Raw genomic sequence first — 17,548 nt, 5'->3', positions numbered from 1 at the left:
TATCACCTTCTTTCCACCTCACCAAATCTACGATCGTCGTCGAGTTTTTTTGTTCTTGATTATCTTTCATCCGTATAGTATGGTAGTTTCTACCTGAAAAAAAGCAAATAAAACCGGGTCAGATAGGTCAAAAATCGGGTCAGAAAGCTCAATCACCGGGTTCACTGGGCCAGATTAATGTAACACAGGTACGGTGCCCCTCCTTTGCTGGTGTTGCACCGTATCTTGTGTGTTATTTCATTTTTCCGCATGCACGGACCATTATCGCACTCTGTTGATGTGGCACAGGTACGGTGCCCTTCCTTTGTGGGAGTTGCACCGTATCATGTTTTGGTTTAAAACATAAACCCAGTTTTGTATACTGGCGCTGCACCATATCTCCTTCAGTATCGCCTTCACCATTTTTTTCTCATCAGCTCATGTTAGCGTTCGCTCCATACACCAACAGTTTTGTGTTCACCATATGTTCCATGCAGAGGACATCCTAAGGAAAGAGTTCCAACGATTCTAGCGCCTCCATCTTTCACTGTTTCGCAACCACAAAGTCGTGGTTTTGCGGATAGAGCGTTTCCTCTTCCAAAAACTTCCTGTTCCGATGAGATGACGGTGGAAGAGTAAGCTAGGAGAGGTTAAGCCCTTCTGCCATAGGAAGTAGAAATCAGTACCAGTTCCGGTAGTGGTTACGGTACCACAGCTTTTGACAAGAAAAAAACGACTCCTGGCTTTATTCTTTTTTGTGTACGTTGGCTAAGGAGTTCAAGCGGCACATACCAAACCCATGGCTTATTAGTTTGGCAACATTAGCAAAAGGAGAGGCAAGGTTAAGGGAAAAGTAAATACCATAACAACGGTCATAACTCACCCAAAGTTTAATCGGTTTTCTTGGTTTTCGGCAACTGTTTTCCTCCTGTGAGTAATCCGCCTCTGTGGCCACCAATGGTACTTACTCTAACAAGACAATCCTGAGAGGCGTGCGACGAAGGGCTGCTGTAAAAGATCGATCGCCGTTAGATCTTCTTTTCACCGCTGCCGCGAGCTTGAAACCTTCCCAAGATTTTGTTATATAGTCTGGTCTACGAGTTATATAGTATTTCGTAGATAATATTTTACTGGGTGGGTTCTTATCTCACACGGTTTCTTATCTGTTTAGGATGGCGTACAGTTTTAGTCCCCTCCAGTTTTTCCTTTCGACTCCAACTCGTTTTTTTTTTTTTTTTCTATTTCTTACGAGACTGCCCCTACGTTTGTTTTTAACGGTCTAAACCTGGTATCGCTATTTCAGTGGCCCATGTCGTCAAAATCAATTTTCGTATTGTTCCGTAATGCGTTCGGTAGTTCGGTACAGTTTTCAGCAATCAATTTCGTTCGAAAATTTTTATCTGTGCATTTTCGGTCATTTTTTATTTAACTACGTCCTTGCGTATCGTATACGTTAATTTGAAATTTTTTCATTTCCGCTAATTCACGAATTTTTTCCGATTGTCCATTTTTCTTATCAGTTACATTCACACGACACTTTGTTATACACTCCGCTTACTCTTCTTTGCCATGTGAACTTTGTTCACCGACAAAGAGGGCGGTGTTTCACCCCCACCCACGTGGCAAACGCCCATTAGTAGGGGTCTCTATTTTATTCATTTAATCAGCGGGGCTAAAGCCCAATTCGCAATATCATGGATCAATGTGACAGCCCATTTACTCGTACGTGTCTAAGGTCGAACCTTAGCCACATGGCTTGCCACTAATATACGTTGATTTATGTCCGGATTCATTTCTTATCAAAGAGATAGTTATCGGTTACGGACAGTTATCTTTCTATCACAATTACTCAAGATACAAGATTACTTGAGCTACAAGGACTCTCTACTCTACCTCTATAAATATCAAACTATTTTTCATAAGGAACTACGTGGAAACTTGATCCCCAGATAATAGATCTTGGGTACGTAGGCAGCCATTATCTTGGTTCAGTTTCATCTCCCCCAACATCAAATTCCTTTGTTTCTTAGTGCATTCTTTACCATTGCTCTCGTTGTGTTGAAGCAGTTTATTGCCGAAACAGCAGCCTTCAAGGAGTGGACATTCCCAGGCCAATGAGGTTCATGCTATTGTTGATAGCTCTACGCAAGATGTTGTTGCCCCTTCACAAGCTGTAAACGCCACAATAATGGAAGCTACTGCACCCACTTCAATTGGTTTTTTGGAAGAAGACATGATAGATGCGTTAAGAACTACTGAAGTTCTTGATTTTGATCTGCTCGATGATTATGTTAACAAACATTTGATACAGCCTACTTCTGGAGAGAACCCTCTATCTGGTAACTCAATGTGTATAGGTGATACTTCAGATTTTTGCAATATGGGGATGCAAAAGTTACAAGAGGTTAGTATTCCATTGCACTTTAAATTATAGGATTTATCATAGTTTATTATAGTAATAAATTTATTTTTGTAGGCTAAAGAAAGTTTTGCTAAAGCAATGATAATGCTTGGTAAAGAAAAAGAACGGGGTCTATCACCACTGATGATAGAGAAGCTTCAGAACGATAAAGATGAGGCTCCAGCTGAGGTTGCCAAAGTCATTAATGAGTCGTCGGTTTTAAAAGAACGAGTGGCTGTTTTAGAGCATGAAAAAGGTTGTTTGGTGCAGCAAAAAATGGCTATGGAGAAAGCATTAAAAGTGAAAGAGACAGATTATAAGAAAATTGCATGTTGAAAAAGGTACGCTAGCTACATTGAATCCAAAGCTCTCCGCAGTGTTGCTTCAAAATGCTCAGCTGGAGTCTTCAGCAAAGAAGAATGTCGACTTGCTGAATGGAACGCGTGATGTGCTAAAAAACACTCTGGAACATTATACTTTGCTATATGATTCTCGTCCATTAAAAGAAAATGATGGTATACTTATTCCTAGTGCTATAGAAGACGCTATTGAAGATCTCGGCTTAGAAGATGATTTAGGAGGAGATTCTACCCCTTCTAAAGAAGAAGACGAACAGTCGACTTAAATTGTTATTTATTTGTCGTAGACTTAGTAGTTACGTTATAGTCATCTACTCATCTACCTGTTACTAGCTGATTTCCCTCTCAATAATATATAATTTATTTGCCACAATTTGATCGTATATGTTTGTATCGTTTTGGATTTATTCCCTTTTAGAGTAAGTCGACACTTTGACACCCTTGCAATGAGCTGAATAAGTATTTAAGTTCTGTTTGTGATGATGAGTGTTGCCCTATGATGATTTTGCAAACTAGTCGTCATTACTTGTTGGGAAATGCTAATTAACAACTACCGAAAATTGACTTGAGACCATATCAGTGGGATTCATTTTCTAATAGCTCGGCTGATATGAAGGTTGTTTCTTTGCTAGATTCTCCAATTTGAACTTCTAAGAGGCGGTCTATAGTCGGTGGTCCTTCACTTGATGATATGGTGGAACAGTTTATTTGTGGTGCGGATTGTGCTTGAATGACTTCTTGTGAATTGCTTAAAATTGTGTTCCCATGCATATCAGATTGACGGTAATCATCTAATATTCTTTCGTGACAACGGCTAGAAGCCATCTGATCTCCTCGTATTTTGCAAATTTTGTCTAGAGATGGAAATTTCACTGCTTGGTGGAGGGTAGAGACAACAGCACCCATACAGTGGAGCCAATCCCTACCTAAAATTGCATTGTAAGAAGATTTGCAGTTCATTAAAAGAAAATCAATGTTGACCGCCTTATCTATGAGTTTGACTGGTAAAGAAACTCTTCCGAATCGAGTTTCTTTGTTCCATCAAAACCGATTATTGGGTTGTTATCCGTGACAATCAATTTTTCGAAAGTTTCATATCATTATAACAACCCGCAAAAATTACACTAGCGTAACTTCCGGTGTCTATCATGACACGCTATACCGCCATAGACCAATGTAAGATGTGATAACGACGGCATCGTGAATGAGGGTGATGGATGCCAATTAGGTCTCTGTCAAGGTAAAAACATAGTGGGCTTGGTTCGATGGTTTCGGCGCGAAGTTCCTTCAATAAAATCGAAGCTATTTATGTGATATAACTCACGTAAAAACCGCAACTTTTCTTTTTGCTCACATTTTTGTTTTGTGCGTGACACGTCATTGATTCTGGTGTGACCAGCTTTGATGACGTTGTAACTTGAGATTGACAAATTCTGTTGAGCACTTTTAGTGCTGAAGAATTCCTCTAGTTGTCCCTTCTCTACTAGCTTTTGTATCTTTCCCCGTAAGGATCTGCATTGTTAGGTTTCGCGGACCAAAGTCATTGTGGAAAAGACACCATAGATTTTTATCACGCGTAGACTTTGTACCTTCGGGTAAAGGTATTGGAGGGAAAAGCAGATTGCGACTTTTAATCTTTCATAGATTGAGGCATATTTGGCATTGATGGAGTGAGCTTCATCTCTTCTCAAAAATTGTTGGTCTTTTAAGATCCCCGCCGCCGGTTGTTGAAGTTTCCATCAGGCTTTGTTTCGCTTTTGCTTTTTGGTATCGTAGATTTTTTTCCTCTAAAATCTTTGTCCCTTGAAGTTCGTGGCTACCGATCTATTTCAAGATTGATGAATCTGTAGCGTTAGCGGTGAACAAGTCGATTTCGCCCGGGGAGGATCTCTTACCAAATGAGTTATATATTCCGTTAGTATCAAAACGGAGAGCTTCTTTGAATCGTGAATGATCATCATAGCTAGCACATCTATGACCCCGCTTGGATTTGGCTAAATGGGACAAACGAATTTCGCAAGTGTTTCATCTTTTTGTTATTTTGTGTTTAGCAAGATATTGACATTTTAGGCCGAGTCCAATTATGTTGAAATCGATCCGTGAACCGACCGCTAACTCCCCGAAAGATTCGATAGATCTATTTCGGAATTTTCGATAGCCATCGCAAAGCTTCCCCTTTTAGGGTTGCCGGAAAAAGTTTGCATAAGAGAGCGTCATCCTTACGCCAAAAAACTAGCCTGCTTTTGAACTCCATAACATGGTTGTTTGGATCACCTTCTGCTTCATCGTACTTAGGCAACTCTGGCTGTTTGAAACCTTCTTGATGTTCTGCATTTTGTATACGCCAGGAAAAACGTCTAACGATGTCTTCATTTACGGCTAAGTCTTTCCAATGTTTTTCCTTTAGATCAGTATTATTCATTGCCTTTTTAACGATGTCTTTAATCTGCTGTTCAGTATATGTTATTCCTTCATTTGTTTGGCGACGGACGATTTGTGGTTGAACTTCTTGACCTTGTTTCATATGCGCCTGCCCCCAGTTGTTGCCCATATCTGGAAACCTTGGGTGCTCTGGACTGCGAGACCTATGACGGAAGTTTGAAATGTCTCGGTGCACTGGAGAGTAATCTATATGATGAGTGTTATCTCTATGTCGATCTTCCAGTTGTCTTCTGCACTAATTCCTTTCGTTCAAGTCAAGTCTTAGGTCGTGATTCAGATCTTGCTTGAGGTCACAGCTCGATTGCCCCAAGTGAGTTCTAATGTTGGGTGGTATCATCCGATCTGACCGCCGTAATGTGCTGCTATCCTGGCTTACGAGGTTTGTATTACCTCGGTAGTATGGCTGGTGGCTTGTTCAGTGTGAATCAGACTCCCTTGAGGAGATACGACAACTAGTATATGACATGTGATGTTGTCTATCACGCCTGCTATTACGACCATTGACATCAGGAGTCCTCAATCGCCTTAATAAATTGGTTGAAATATGTCGTGGCCTGGATTGATTTGGGCGATTTTCAGGGACATCATCAGTGGTTCGAAATCTTTCGCTATTACTTTGCAAGCGGTGGAATACACTGCGGTTTTCTCCAGATCTTAGGATTCTTTATGGAATAGATGAAGCAGTATCATTGTTGTCTATCTGTACTTGCTTCCCTTCATTTATTTGCTTCTGCAAGTCCGCGTTATGCCCCTTTTCATTTCTAAGTTTGTTACGCAGAGCCTCCAGAGTCATTTCTTCATCACCTGTGTCCTTATCATTTGGATCTGCAACCATATTTGCATCTGCATCTGGATCTGGATCTGCATCTGGATCTGGCGAATTAGTATCATTAGGAGGAGAAGATACTGGAGCTTGTGACCTTGGAAATATAGATCTGCATTTGCCTTGGTGCCGAAGCAACAAAGGTGGAGCCTGTTGGTTTGATGCAACTTCATCGACACGAACTTCAGCATTTTGTTGATTGTTTCCCTCTGATGGTTGTGCTCTTGTCTGCTTGTTCGCTAGAGATCTTGTTATAGTAAGCCATTAACAAAGACTGAGAGAGATACGTGGAAGAGAGAACGTTAACAAGAACCGCAGACGGCGCCAATTATGTTTGGGTAGGAATTCACCCAGACACACTATTGAATCTGCAAGGGGAGATGTTGTATAAAGAATGAGATTGTGCCTTAATGGCTGCCTACGTATCCAGAATATGTATCCAGAATCAAGTCTCTAAAAACGTAGTTCTTTGTTAAGTGAAGAGTCCTATTTATAGAAATAGAAAATAAGAGTCCTAACAGCACAAAGACTCTTACTAGATAGGACTGGTTAACTAAACATGTGACCGGCTCAGGTGACTGACTGGGCCGTCCCGATGTCTACTTCATATGTGAGCCGTCCAAGTGGCTAACTAGAACCGTGGAGCCGTCCGGTGGCTAAGTGGACATGTGAGCCATCCAGGTGGCTAAGTGGACATGTGAGCCATCCAAGTGGCTAAGTGGACATGTGAGCCGTCCAGGTAGCCGAGGATCGGTTACTTAGACTTAATATAAAGACTAAGTCCCTAATGAGTTCGTTAGCCAGGGTACAAATGTGGAGGTACGTACATAAGGTAGAACTAAAATGCTCCTTTACAGAAGAATACAATGTTCTATGTCTATAATGGTTGGCTCGATCTGCAACAAGGATTTCCAAAATTTGAGAGCACCAGCTCTTTTCATCTTTCATGGCCATGAGGTCGAAATCACAACTAATATTAGGGAGTGGTTAGAGAAAGTAGAGAACAACCATTGTTGTGTGTTTATAATATTTTATCATTTATATAAAAGGTCGATGATATACTGTTTAAATTCCATAAAAGATGTGTCTGCTACTATTTTGCCGTTATCAATAGAGTTCTTGCATTTAGAGGCTTATGTTGTTGTTGGAATTTGACACAATCTTATTTACTATGCCATTTTGCCTTAATGATTTCATTACTCGACGATTCTTGAAATCCATCATACACTAAGAAGACACACATCATAGTTTTAAGGTGCATCTTGCTTGAGATATCCATAAATGCTTCATATGTCATATGCTGGGAGTGTAATTGATTGCATTGGAGCTTCTTAGCAGGGGCAGCAAGACAATAACATATTTATCACCATTTGCCCACCACTTGGTTTGGTGAAGATTAAGTTTTATGATGCTTTTTAAAAGTGATGGTTATCATAATACTCTAGCTGCGGCTGGAAGGGACAATGAAGGAAGCTTTCAAGGTGCTTGCTCAAGAAAGAAGAAGGTTAATACGTCTGCATAAGCAAAATTACTAGATCTTTGAAACAGGGGAATTTTCACACCAGAAACAATGGAGCAGTACTTTTTATGAAGGGGATGTCAAGCAAGTTATAGGCGCATGTAGGGGGATGGAGCTGACAATGCACCATGGAGGTGGAAACCAATGCTTACAAATATATTTTGTTATAAATTTTTTTGTAATGAACTTCGTTTCTTTTAGACATACCCTTAGAGGATGTAACATGCTTGCTCAAAAACACTTGCCGCTTTTTAGGCAACCAAGAGTGGACTGTAGAGTTATTTTTGTATTGTAATGACTCCTTAAATTTTTGATAAATGAATGAATTTGATGTATATGTTTATATAACAAAGGTCATCCTAATCCAAAACAATCTAAGTAGCATACACCCTCCATAAGCACTCAATATTAATTTTGTAAATAATAGTTATTAGATTTTTGTGTTTCTTTTGCAGCTTTTAATTTAATTAATAAAAAAATGAATAACTTTATGACTCTCGAGTATGAGCTACGGGTTAATTTCTAGTTTTTTATACATGACACGTATGTGGTGTCATTTTCACCGTTTGAAGTCATTTGAACTCTTAACTCCCAACTAGAAAACTGTTAACTCATAGATCCGCTCCTGAGCAAAATTATCAACCTACCCAGCAATCTGAGGGAATATCAGGCTGCTTAGCAGTGACAGATATTTCAATTTGCTCAGCATTGACTGCCTGCACATCAATAACAACCCTTCATTGTAAAAATCAAAACCAAAACATTGCCGTCTTAGACTCCTAGCCTCATTGAAAACATATCCATCCTCATACTCACTGAAGACATAGTTGGCTAGTTTAATCTAGTTAATGTGTATATTATGTAGTTAACCCATAAAAATATCTAATTTCCACTTACCAATTCAACAAATTCTAAACTATTATTATTATTATTATTATTATTATTTCAATAAAAAAAAAGGGGTCATATCAAAAAAAATGTGTATTCTGTTCCCTAATGAGTATCCTTAGCTATATATACATCTGGGCCACCCCACCCCCCCCCCCCTCTCAAACTCATGATAGGAGTATGTACAATCATGAGTTTGCATACATACTGGAAAAGGTGTAACCATAATTCCCACGAGAACAGGAACATGAATCGCATGAGAACACGAATCGCCACAAGAACACGAACAAATACCCACCACTACCTAATCAAAGATGAGAACACTAATATAAACCCTACCATTACCTAATCACCATGACCATGAAAGCACCACAAAAAGGCACCAAAACAATAAACCAAGCTATTCAAGGGTGATCCCAATCTACTTCCATAAAAGAGGAACTAGGGGCGTAAGATAAAGGGCAACAAAAACAAATGTTGATCCCAGATGTCCAAAAGTTGTTGCATTGCAAGAATCGTAAAAGTCAAAAGTGCGACTTCATTATCCGATCTTTGAAGTATTAGGTTGAGAGTGAGACAAGTGAAGTGACGATGGACTCAGAGTGGGTGGAATGGGTGGATTACGTTGTTGTTGAGAGGTCTCGACACCCCTTCCAAGTTTAGGACAATTAATGGCCCAATGCCCCGGTTCATGACAATATCACTCATCACTAGGTTGAGCTCCACGAGGCTTCCACTGGCGAGAATTATTAAATTGTCGATGAGGAGTTGTAAAAACTGTCGGAGTTAGTTGAGTAGACAACCAACCAGCTTGAGTTTTCAGTCTTTCCTCCGCAGCTAGTAATTCACTTATAACAGTGTCAAGATCAGGCAAAGGACTCCCAGGACTCCTATGTAAAATAGAGCCTCTAATCGATTTGAATTCATCTCAAAGAGCAAGAAAAAACTGGAAGAGCTTTTGCGTCTTTCTTTTATCGGGATAAGGCTTGAAAGCTAACAATTCAGGAGAGTCTATCATGTCGAGTTGATCCCAAATTGTTGTCATCTCGTGAGAGAACTGCTGAATACTTCGGTTTTCTTGACGTGTCGCCCTAATGTCAATCTCTAGTTTAAACTCTTTAGCATAGCTTGACTTCATCGAAAAATCGTTTTGCAAATGATCCCAACATTTCTTAGCAGTGTCAAACTTAGACAACTCTATTTGAATGGTCTTGTGAACAGAGTTGTTAATCCACGTAATGATCCGAGCATTGTTCCTCTCCCACTTAACCTTATTTTTGACATAATCAGGTTGCTTGTCATCTAGGGGTTCAAGAAATGTGCCAGTGATAATGTCCCACACTTATCTACTTAACAAGAAAAACTTCATCATCTTGGCCCAAACTGGATAGTTTGTGCCATCCAGAATTTGACCAATACCACGTAAATAATCATTATTGTCTGCCATAACATAAACACGTAAAGAAATACTCAAGGAAGCACCAAGAACACTAATCAAATTCCCATTCAAATCCAGCCAACAGTTACTAAAATCATCAATCCACTACAAACAAAAAAGTAACTTAACATAATCAAACCTGAGAATAAAGACGTCACAATCGAACCAGATCCATTGCCAATGAAGATAACGGTGAAATCTTTATTTTAATTATCACTCCATTTGAACAAATTGTGCATTGCTTCCAAAGATTTTGAGTGAATCAGACATTCCCACAAAAAAAAGAAATAAAATAAGACACAAGACACAAGACACTCAAAAGGACCGAGATTTATTCAACTCAAAAGCAAAGCCAATGAAAACATATCATAATACTCCACCAAATAAACATCATTTATGCTGCCAAAGTCTCACATATCACTACTCAGAAGATCAACTCGACCCATTAAGAATCAGCAAAAATATGGACGAGAAACATTTTGACCACTTGGATCACGCTTTGATACCATATTATCTTATTGAATAGTGTGAGTACCTAATATTCATGTCCAATGAATATCAGGCACGTGTCCATCACCAAAGACAATTAGCTCGTGCTAAACGAACTAGAGTCACCATCTCCAAAGACGCTAAAACGAAAGTGACCAAAGCCATAACTGATAAGATCTCTACGCTACACTCGGCCATTGGTCAACCAAGCAACCTAAGAGACAAGTCACCTTCGGTTACACATGAGCACTAAATATCATCAATGAATGGAGCACCAAAAGTGGATCTCATTTAATTGATATTAATGGAGTACTAAAAAGAGCTATAAAGCACAAGAAGGTGACCAAAACAGGGGAGGAGAATTCAATACTTCTTCTCCACTCTCCATCTTCTTCGTTCGCCATCGATTATTCAATCATAGAATTCAAACAATGAACTACATTTGACTTTATTCCAGTTTGTCAGAGAACTGGATACGTAGGCAGTTCGATCCTTCGAACTCAGTCACAACATCATTCTCTCAAAATTTCTTACACACGTAAGGTTCGCCCAATAAGGACCGTTACAAATAGTACAAAAAGACCTTTACAAATAGTACAAAAAAGATTACAAAAGTTGGTCTCACAAAAGTGAGTATCCTTAGCTATATATACATATGGGCCAGACCCTAACATATCCTAATAGAAATCACACCTAAGCAAAGTTTACTGCTAATTAAGCCTTTGGAATGTTTGCTTCAACAATTAACGACCATATGATATTAATATTGAAGATCTTTGTTTACTCACCAAAGGACTTGGAAACACCTCTCCTAAGGGCTTTGTGAGCTTCGGATCATAACAAAAGATCCCCACAAAACCAAATCTAAAGTCGATATATGGAAGGCAAGGACATTATAGAAATAGTATTTGTTCGATTGAACTCGGTTATGTTGAGCTGCGTTTCATGACGAAGTTCTTTAGTGAACTTCGAATCAAGTCGGATCGAAGTTCAAACTTTTGATTGGTTGGATCGGATGGGAGATGGAAATAGATGATCGAGAAGATGGAGAATTGGCCTCCCTTGAGAATGGAGAAGACGCCTCCTTTTATAGGCGTAGATCCCCTTTTTGCGTTGTCTTAATGATTGTTTTTACTCCTGTCGTTACGAAGTAATGATCTCTCATTAATGATGTTGTTGATTAGCTTGCTGCGGTTACATTTCCTAGGTCATTTGGACGACCTGACCTTAGCTCGTATGCACGACCTACTTGTAGTCTGGAAACTTGGTCTGCCACTGAGAGTTGAGGTTACTGACAAACATCAAACCATCGCTGGTCGTAAATATATTTAGTACTAGGTAAACTTTTAAACCTCGAGCTCCCAAAGGTTGGGATAACTCATCAGTAATCACATATCAATATATCGGTAATGCCGACATATATATATTTTCGCGAATAATGTACCGACATATTTCTATTCCAATACGATATTTCGTAACAGTATCTATGAATAGGTAGATTCCTTCAAATATAAATCTTAAAAAAAACAGCCACCTTAATTCGGCATAGTTGACGATATGAAGCTGTGCAAATTTTTCATGGTTTCTTCAGTGCTAGTAGTTTTCTTCATTCTCTCCACGTCAGGTAATAAGATAAACAGAAAACAAATCTAGTATGTAGATCAAATAAATTATCTTTTTTTTTTTTTTTTTTTTGTGCAGTTTGGGCGAAGAAATCCGGGGATGTAACAGATCTGCAGATTGGTGTCAAGGTCTAATTTCTCATTACTGGAAATTTATTTGTTATTATTATTTTATTTTGTTTAGCTGACACCTGTTTTGTAATGGGCAGTATAAGCCAGACACTTGTGAGATTCAGGCTCATAAAGGTGATAAAATCAAAGTACACTATCGGGTAAGCGATTAGGCAATTCATTTTGATTAAGTTATTAATGTTATATGTGTTGAGTTATAATAATTTTGATTCATAATGCAGGGAAAACTTACAGATGGGACTGTATTTGATTCCAGTTTTGAAAGGGGTGATCCTATTGAATTTGAACTTGGTAGCGGTCAAGTAATTAAAGGTGCGTAAAATCACCAATTTCAGAGCTAGTTCATTGTTTGTGTTCCCTTTTAGTTTACACGCGTATACACTGATGATAAGATTGGGAGTGCGCAGATTTACACAATTACTAGAGTTGGTGAATATTACAGTGAACGTGAGGATAGAAGGAACATAAGCATTTTTACGTGGTCACGGTACCCCTGATTTGTAGTATACAGTAGGGAAAATGGTGTTGAGGATTTCTGAAAGCATTGCTAATTGTAAGTTGAAAATTGTAATAAACTTGACTTTCTGAAGCTATAACGATAACGTATCATTGTCATATGATATATCAAATATCTTTAGTACGATTGCTGCTTTGGAGATTTTGATGAGAGCCTTAGAAGACCTACTAGCTTTGTCAAGATTTAAACTACTGGCATGGACTATAGGGAAGAAAAGATGAAGATGCCATAATGCAAAATCCTAATGTAGAAATTTGGGATATGGCAATGCGAATATTTTTATATGTAGCTTCTGTCTTATTTTTATTACTTTCAAAGTTGTAAATTACTATATATCCTTAGGATATCTCTTTTTCCTCAACAAGGGTCTAAGTAGAACTCTGGTTTGTGTCATCTAACTCAACATTTTTAATTAGGCAGCTTTATAAGTTCATGCTCGTTATAAATTCTCTTTGAAAATTGTTTGATGCGACAAGTTTGCCTTCTTTGCCTTCTTTTCAGGATGGGATCAAGGTATCTTGGGCATGTGTGTTGGGGAGAAGCGAAAGTTGAAAATACCTGCAAAGCTTGGTTATGGGGAACAAGGATCTCCACCAACCATCCCAGGTATGACCCAGATTATGTTTTTCCAGGTTTTATTTCATGGTCTTGTTATGATTCTACTTTTAAAAGGAGGTGCAGACGTTTGATTGGTTTGTAGTGAAAGTGGCACATTATATGAGTTTCTAGTTTTTCTGTTTTTTGGGAATTACTGGTGGTATGTCTCGTGGTATCCTAGTACCATACCGTAAAATTGGAACTGGGAACGTATTTTTAATTCCATTAACCTTAAGACCACCATGAAAGCTTTTGTGCATCATGGTTTCTTAAACACCCCATTTAGTGACATTGAAATAAACAAATGACTAAAATGCACGCACACAAAAACAATACCCTTATTCGCAGGTGCTTGCTTCTAGATAAGTTTAGACTTCGTCTTGTTTGAGTTCTTATGTGTTTGTTGTTCCATGACAGGTGGAGCCACACTTATTTTTGATACTGAGCTTGTTGCTGTGAACGGAAACCATCAGGTGGAGGAGAAGAAAGTTCCAGTGAGCTATAGTTCAGAAAAGTTAGAATCTTATTTTGGTTTATTTTGGTAGCTCTTTTATGTGCCGTTTTGGGTCATCACTTGTTATTCTAGTTTGGTATGTCCACTCAGTCGTGAACGTGGGTATACTCTCTGTAACAGTTTTCATTCCGAACGTATCTCCATCCTTTTGAAAGAAATAAGTACAAGAGGAAAGGGAAATAAGTAAAATGAATTTAGTGGATTAGTTTTGAACTTATCTTTCAAGAATAGAATTTAGATTAAGATTAACTAGAGTGAAAAGTGAATGAATTACTAATGTTCGCAGGAAAAAAAAAGTGAATATTGACTATGGCATCTTCCAACGCATGAGCAAACCAATATCTTTATTACAAATCATGAATCCATCTGTATGAGGAGGCAACTTTACAGTTCTTTGGGTGTTTATTTTTTCTTCTGTATTATCCACAACAACTTTAGAACCAATTGATAGATACAATCCAAGGAAAGAAAAAGTAAAAAAATCCACAACAAGACGACTGCATTATTGAGCATACAGTATATCGATCTAAGATCGATAGGAGTACTGTATATGGGGTATCATTTTGAATGGTGTCTGTCAACAAATGTTCCATTCTTTCTTCATCAAGGCTTTCAGCTGAGAGACCTGACTTTCTGGCACAGTTATGGTCACAGTCCTACCTCCATTACGACTTGGAAGAACTAAAAGGACCCCTTCATCTCCAACTCCATGAGCTATATAATTTGCGAAAACCGGCTTCATCCCTTTCAACTCCAACCCGTAAAGATTGGCCTCTTCTAGATCAACAAAAGTCAGGTTCGCTCCGTATACTATAGAATCCGCTAGGCCTTGATTCTTTTCAGCCACTTGTTCAATTTGGCTGCTTTCATCCACCTTTTGATCCATGATCAGTGCTGCCAGTTCCATTGCTCCCAAATTCGCAATGGAGTAATCTACCTTTATGACACTCAATATGGGGTTGTTCCCCAAACGCCCTTTTGTTTTGCTTCTACAAATGGTCACAATACTTGGTTCGGATTCTCCTCTGATTTTAGCCAAACATTTCCAAAGCACAGCTGAAATTGAAACAAAATGAGAGAGCTTGCCATTTTGACTTTGGCCAGATAACTTTGACTGCAGTTCAGTCAATTGGGTGGCCGTTATTTGGAAGGACAGTGTTCCCATTTTGCAATTATTGGGAGTTAGCCAATGGTCTCCAACCGGGTCAACCTGTTTCACTGAAAGTGGAAAGGTTGACAGGTTTTCATTGGCCGATATCTGAACTTGGGTTTGGAGTTGAGATTTTTTTTGGTCCAGAGATTTAGGTAGTTGGTTCTCAGTAGCCAACACTTGACCCCACGCATTCATGAATTCAGTTGCTGAAAATGCATCTCCAAGGATGTGAGCCCATCTTAGCCCAACCGACATCCCCCCGCATTTGAACCCAGTTATCTGGACAAAATCATGAAAAAATAACAAAAAAAATAACAAAATTTTCGTTGATTAGTTTAATGATTTTCATTTGGGGCTGTCACTCATAATGTCATATGCAATCATTTGCTCTATCTCAAAACGAGGCCTGACAAATTCAGAGCTTATACAAGCATAGATATTCACTCATTCCCTGCGTCTTTCTCACTCCACGAGCCTGAACTGGAAGACAACTTGTGGACTTTGTGACTTGGTTGTAACAAAGGAGATGGAATGAGTCTAGTACTCTAGTCACTACAGGCTTACGGCACGTACTGACGTACATGGCATAATTGATCAGATCTCTGTCGTGATTATGTCTTGACACTTGATAACGACAAACATGGTCCTTAGTATATTACTACGCTCTGTATGTTTTTTTCCATAAAAACACAACTTAGATTTAAGCATCGAGGAGAAATCATAATCTCATGCATACAGACATACAGTAAAGTTGGATCCAAAATTTAAATTTTGGTGTCAGGAAACACATTCAGTGCATGATTTGACCTCTAGCCTGTACCATATCGCGGACACATGCAATCGGTTTCAGTCTGTCACTAACTCACCAACACCATCCACTAGGTTTAAATGGAGAAATGAATCTACTTACTTCCAGTGTTCATAGGCTCATACAGCAAATTATAAATGCTAGTGTGTGTGGTTGACTGGTTGGTGACAAACTGGATTTACTTCTAAATTCAAATAGATTAAAATAATGGCTCTTATTTCTCAGTGATTAAAATACAAACGTAATGCATAAGTAAATGGTTGTCTTCACTTCAATGGTTTTTCCTCCTCTATATGATGATCATTACTATAATTTGTACCATTAACTGATAATTTGTGTGTCTGTGTGGTGCAAATTAAAACAAAGCTAGCAAAACATACCTGAATCATGACCAAAGGAGAAAGTGTTAATTCAGGACCAATAACTTGATTGTAAACAAGACGATTCTGAAGTGAGCAATCGTTCAACTCTAGAAATTCATTCATACTCATGTCACATTTAGCTTCAATAAATCTCGCACCACAATCGTTGCATTTAATAAAGGGTCGACCTGACTCGGACCTTCTTAACCTTCCACAAGGCATATAATAAAGGTCTAGCCAATAAAACATGGACTCCTTAATTTTGTATATGGTGAGCCCTTGACTGCTGCTTTGCTAAAAAGTAAACTCCTCTAAGGTAATGTAGTTTCATGACCAAATCCATGTTAGAAGGCTCGTGAACCACATCAGGTCCAGTTACGGTAGCTGGTCCAACCGACGACAATTTAACGTCATAAAGGAGGTTTTCAACATCTGGAGAAACCATGGTGGTGACTGGTGATGAAGTGAGCTGAAGGAAGAGGAAAAAAATAATGGAGTGGAGTGACTGCAGTGGTGAGTTTTATAGGCTAATATTTCAGTGCACTTGGATCAATTTATTAGGGGGGAAAGTGGAGAGAGCCGTTGACAAGGATTTGATAATAAAGTAATAAAATGGTTGGATAGTGCCATATAGGAAACTCTAAGTGTATATCCATATTAATCTGGATTTGGGTCTGCTTGTGTTTCGCCCATAGGATGATGCTGTGATTAGGGCTGTCAATGGGTTTCAATAATCGGATAACCGATCCGAACCAAACTAATAAAAAACGGTTTGGGTTGAGATAATTTGATTTATTTTCTACTGATTTGAAATTGAACCGAACCGATAAGATATTGGTTTGGTTTTGGGTTTATCCTCCACCGAACCGATATGAACCTGAACCGATAAGATGACATTTTAGTAATATTTATGATTAATTTTGTATATGTTTATCAATTATGTTATTGAAATTAATTGATTTAATTTAAGATTTAATTGATTTTATAGTTTTCGGTTTGGGTCGATTCAGATTTGGTTTGTAATATTTCTTATCAGTTTGGTTCGGTTCGGTTTTAGATTTTCAATTTTTTTATCAGTTCGGTATGGTTTCGGGTTCCTAACTTTCTTATCAGTTCCGATTTGGATTTTTCAAAACCCAACCCAAACCGATCCATTGACAATCCTAGCCGTGATGCATTGATGAATCCAATTAACAAAAGCTAGATATGGGTATGGGTAATGGGTATGGGCGTATGGGCGTATGGCTGGGGTAGAGGACGAGTTAGCTGGAAATATAAATGGCAGTATTTAATAGCTTTAGCTGGAATTGACGAGTCCTTCCCCCAACGGCAAAACACGGAAGTTATTTCACTAGTTCACACTACTTTTCATTGGATTTGGCCTGTAGATGGGCGTAGAGTTTAATTAAAGTGCCCCCTAACGGAAGGAATCCCTTTAATGGTGACTACTCCTAGTCATGGATTAGAGGGTGGCAAGAGTTCCCAAAATTTTGGAAAAACAATTA

At 38.7% G+C, this 17,548-nt stretch overlaps 2 protein-coding genes across 2 annotated transcripts; one reads left to right on the top strand and one right to left on the bottom strand.

Moving 5' to 3' along the window:
- The first annotated feature begins 11,834 nt into the window (after positions 1-11,834).
- LOC147500667 (FK506-binding protein 2-like) lies at positions 11,835-13,937 on the top strand. Its single transcript, XM_086562284.1, has 6 exons — positions 11,835-11,962; positions 12,040-12,089; positions 12,170-12,232; positions 12,314-12,404; positions 13,111-13,215; positions 13,624-13,937. Exons 1-6 carry the CDS (start codon positions 11,896-11,898, stop codon positions 13,749-13,751), a joined length of 504 nt encoding a protein of 167 aa, XP_086418410.1. The 5' UTR covers positions 11,835-11,895; the 3' UTR covers positions 13,752-13,937.
- A 110-nt stretch (positions 13,938-14,047) lies between these two features.
- On the bottom strand, positions 14,048-16,572 carry LOC147500666 (protein ECERIFERUM 26-like). Its single transcript, XM_086562283.1, has 2 exons — positions 16,062-16,572; positions 14,048-15,152 (listed from the first exon to the last, which is right to left on the bottom strand). The coding sequence occupies exons 1-2, from the start codon at positions 16,290-16,292 to the stop codon at positions 14,298-14,300; spliced, it is 1,086 nt and encodes a 361-aa protein (XP_086418409.1). The 5' UTR covers positions 16,293-16,572; the 3' UTR covers positions 14,048-14,297.
- Between the last annotated feature and the right edge of the window lie 976 nt (positions 16,573-17,548).

The sequence above is a fragment of the Coptis chinensis genome, chromosome 5 (genome assembly GCF_015680905.1).
Source record: "Coptis chinensis isolate HL-2020 chromosome 5, ASM1568090v1, whole genome shotgun sequence".
Lineage (NCBI taxonomy): Eukaryota > Viridiplantae > Streptophyta > Magnoliopsida > Ranunculales > Ranunculaceae > Coptis > Coptis chinensis.
The sequence above is the reverse complement of the archived record's forward strand: the minus strand, read 5'-3'. Positions and strand labels throughout refer to the sequence as shown.

Coding starts and splice junctions, on each gene's coding strand:
- LOC147500667 (XM_086562284.1), top strand. CDS start 11,896: ATGAAGCTGTGCAAATTTTTCATGGTTTCTTCAGTGCTAGTAGTTTTC. Junction 11,963..12,039: donor CTTCATTCTCTCCACGTCAG/GTAATAAGATAA, acceptor TTTTTTGTGCAG/TTTGGGCGAAGAAATCCGGG. Junction 12,090..12,169: donor ATCTGCAGATTGGTGTCAAG/GTCTAATTTCTC, acceptor TGTAATGGGCAG/TATAAGCCAGACACTTGTGA.
- LOC147500666 (XM_086562283.1), bottom strand. CDS start 16,292: ATGTTTTATTGGCTAGACCTTTATTATATGCCTTGTGGAAGGTTAAGA. Junction 15,153..16,061: donor CTCCTTTGGTCATGATTCAG/GTATGTTTTGCT, acceptor GATTTTGTCCAG/ATAACTGGGTTCAAATGCGG.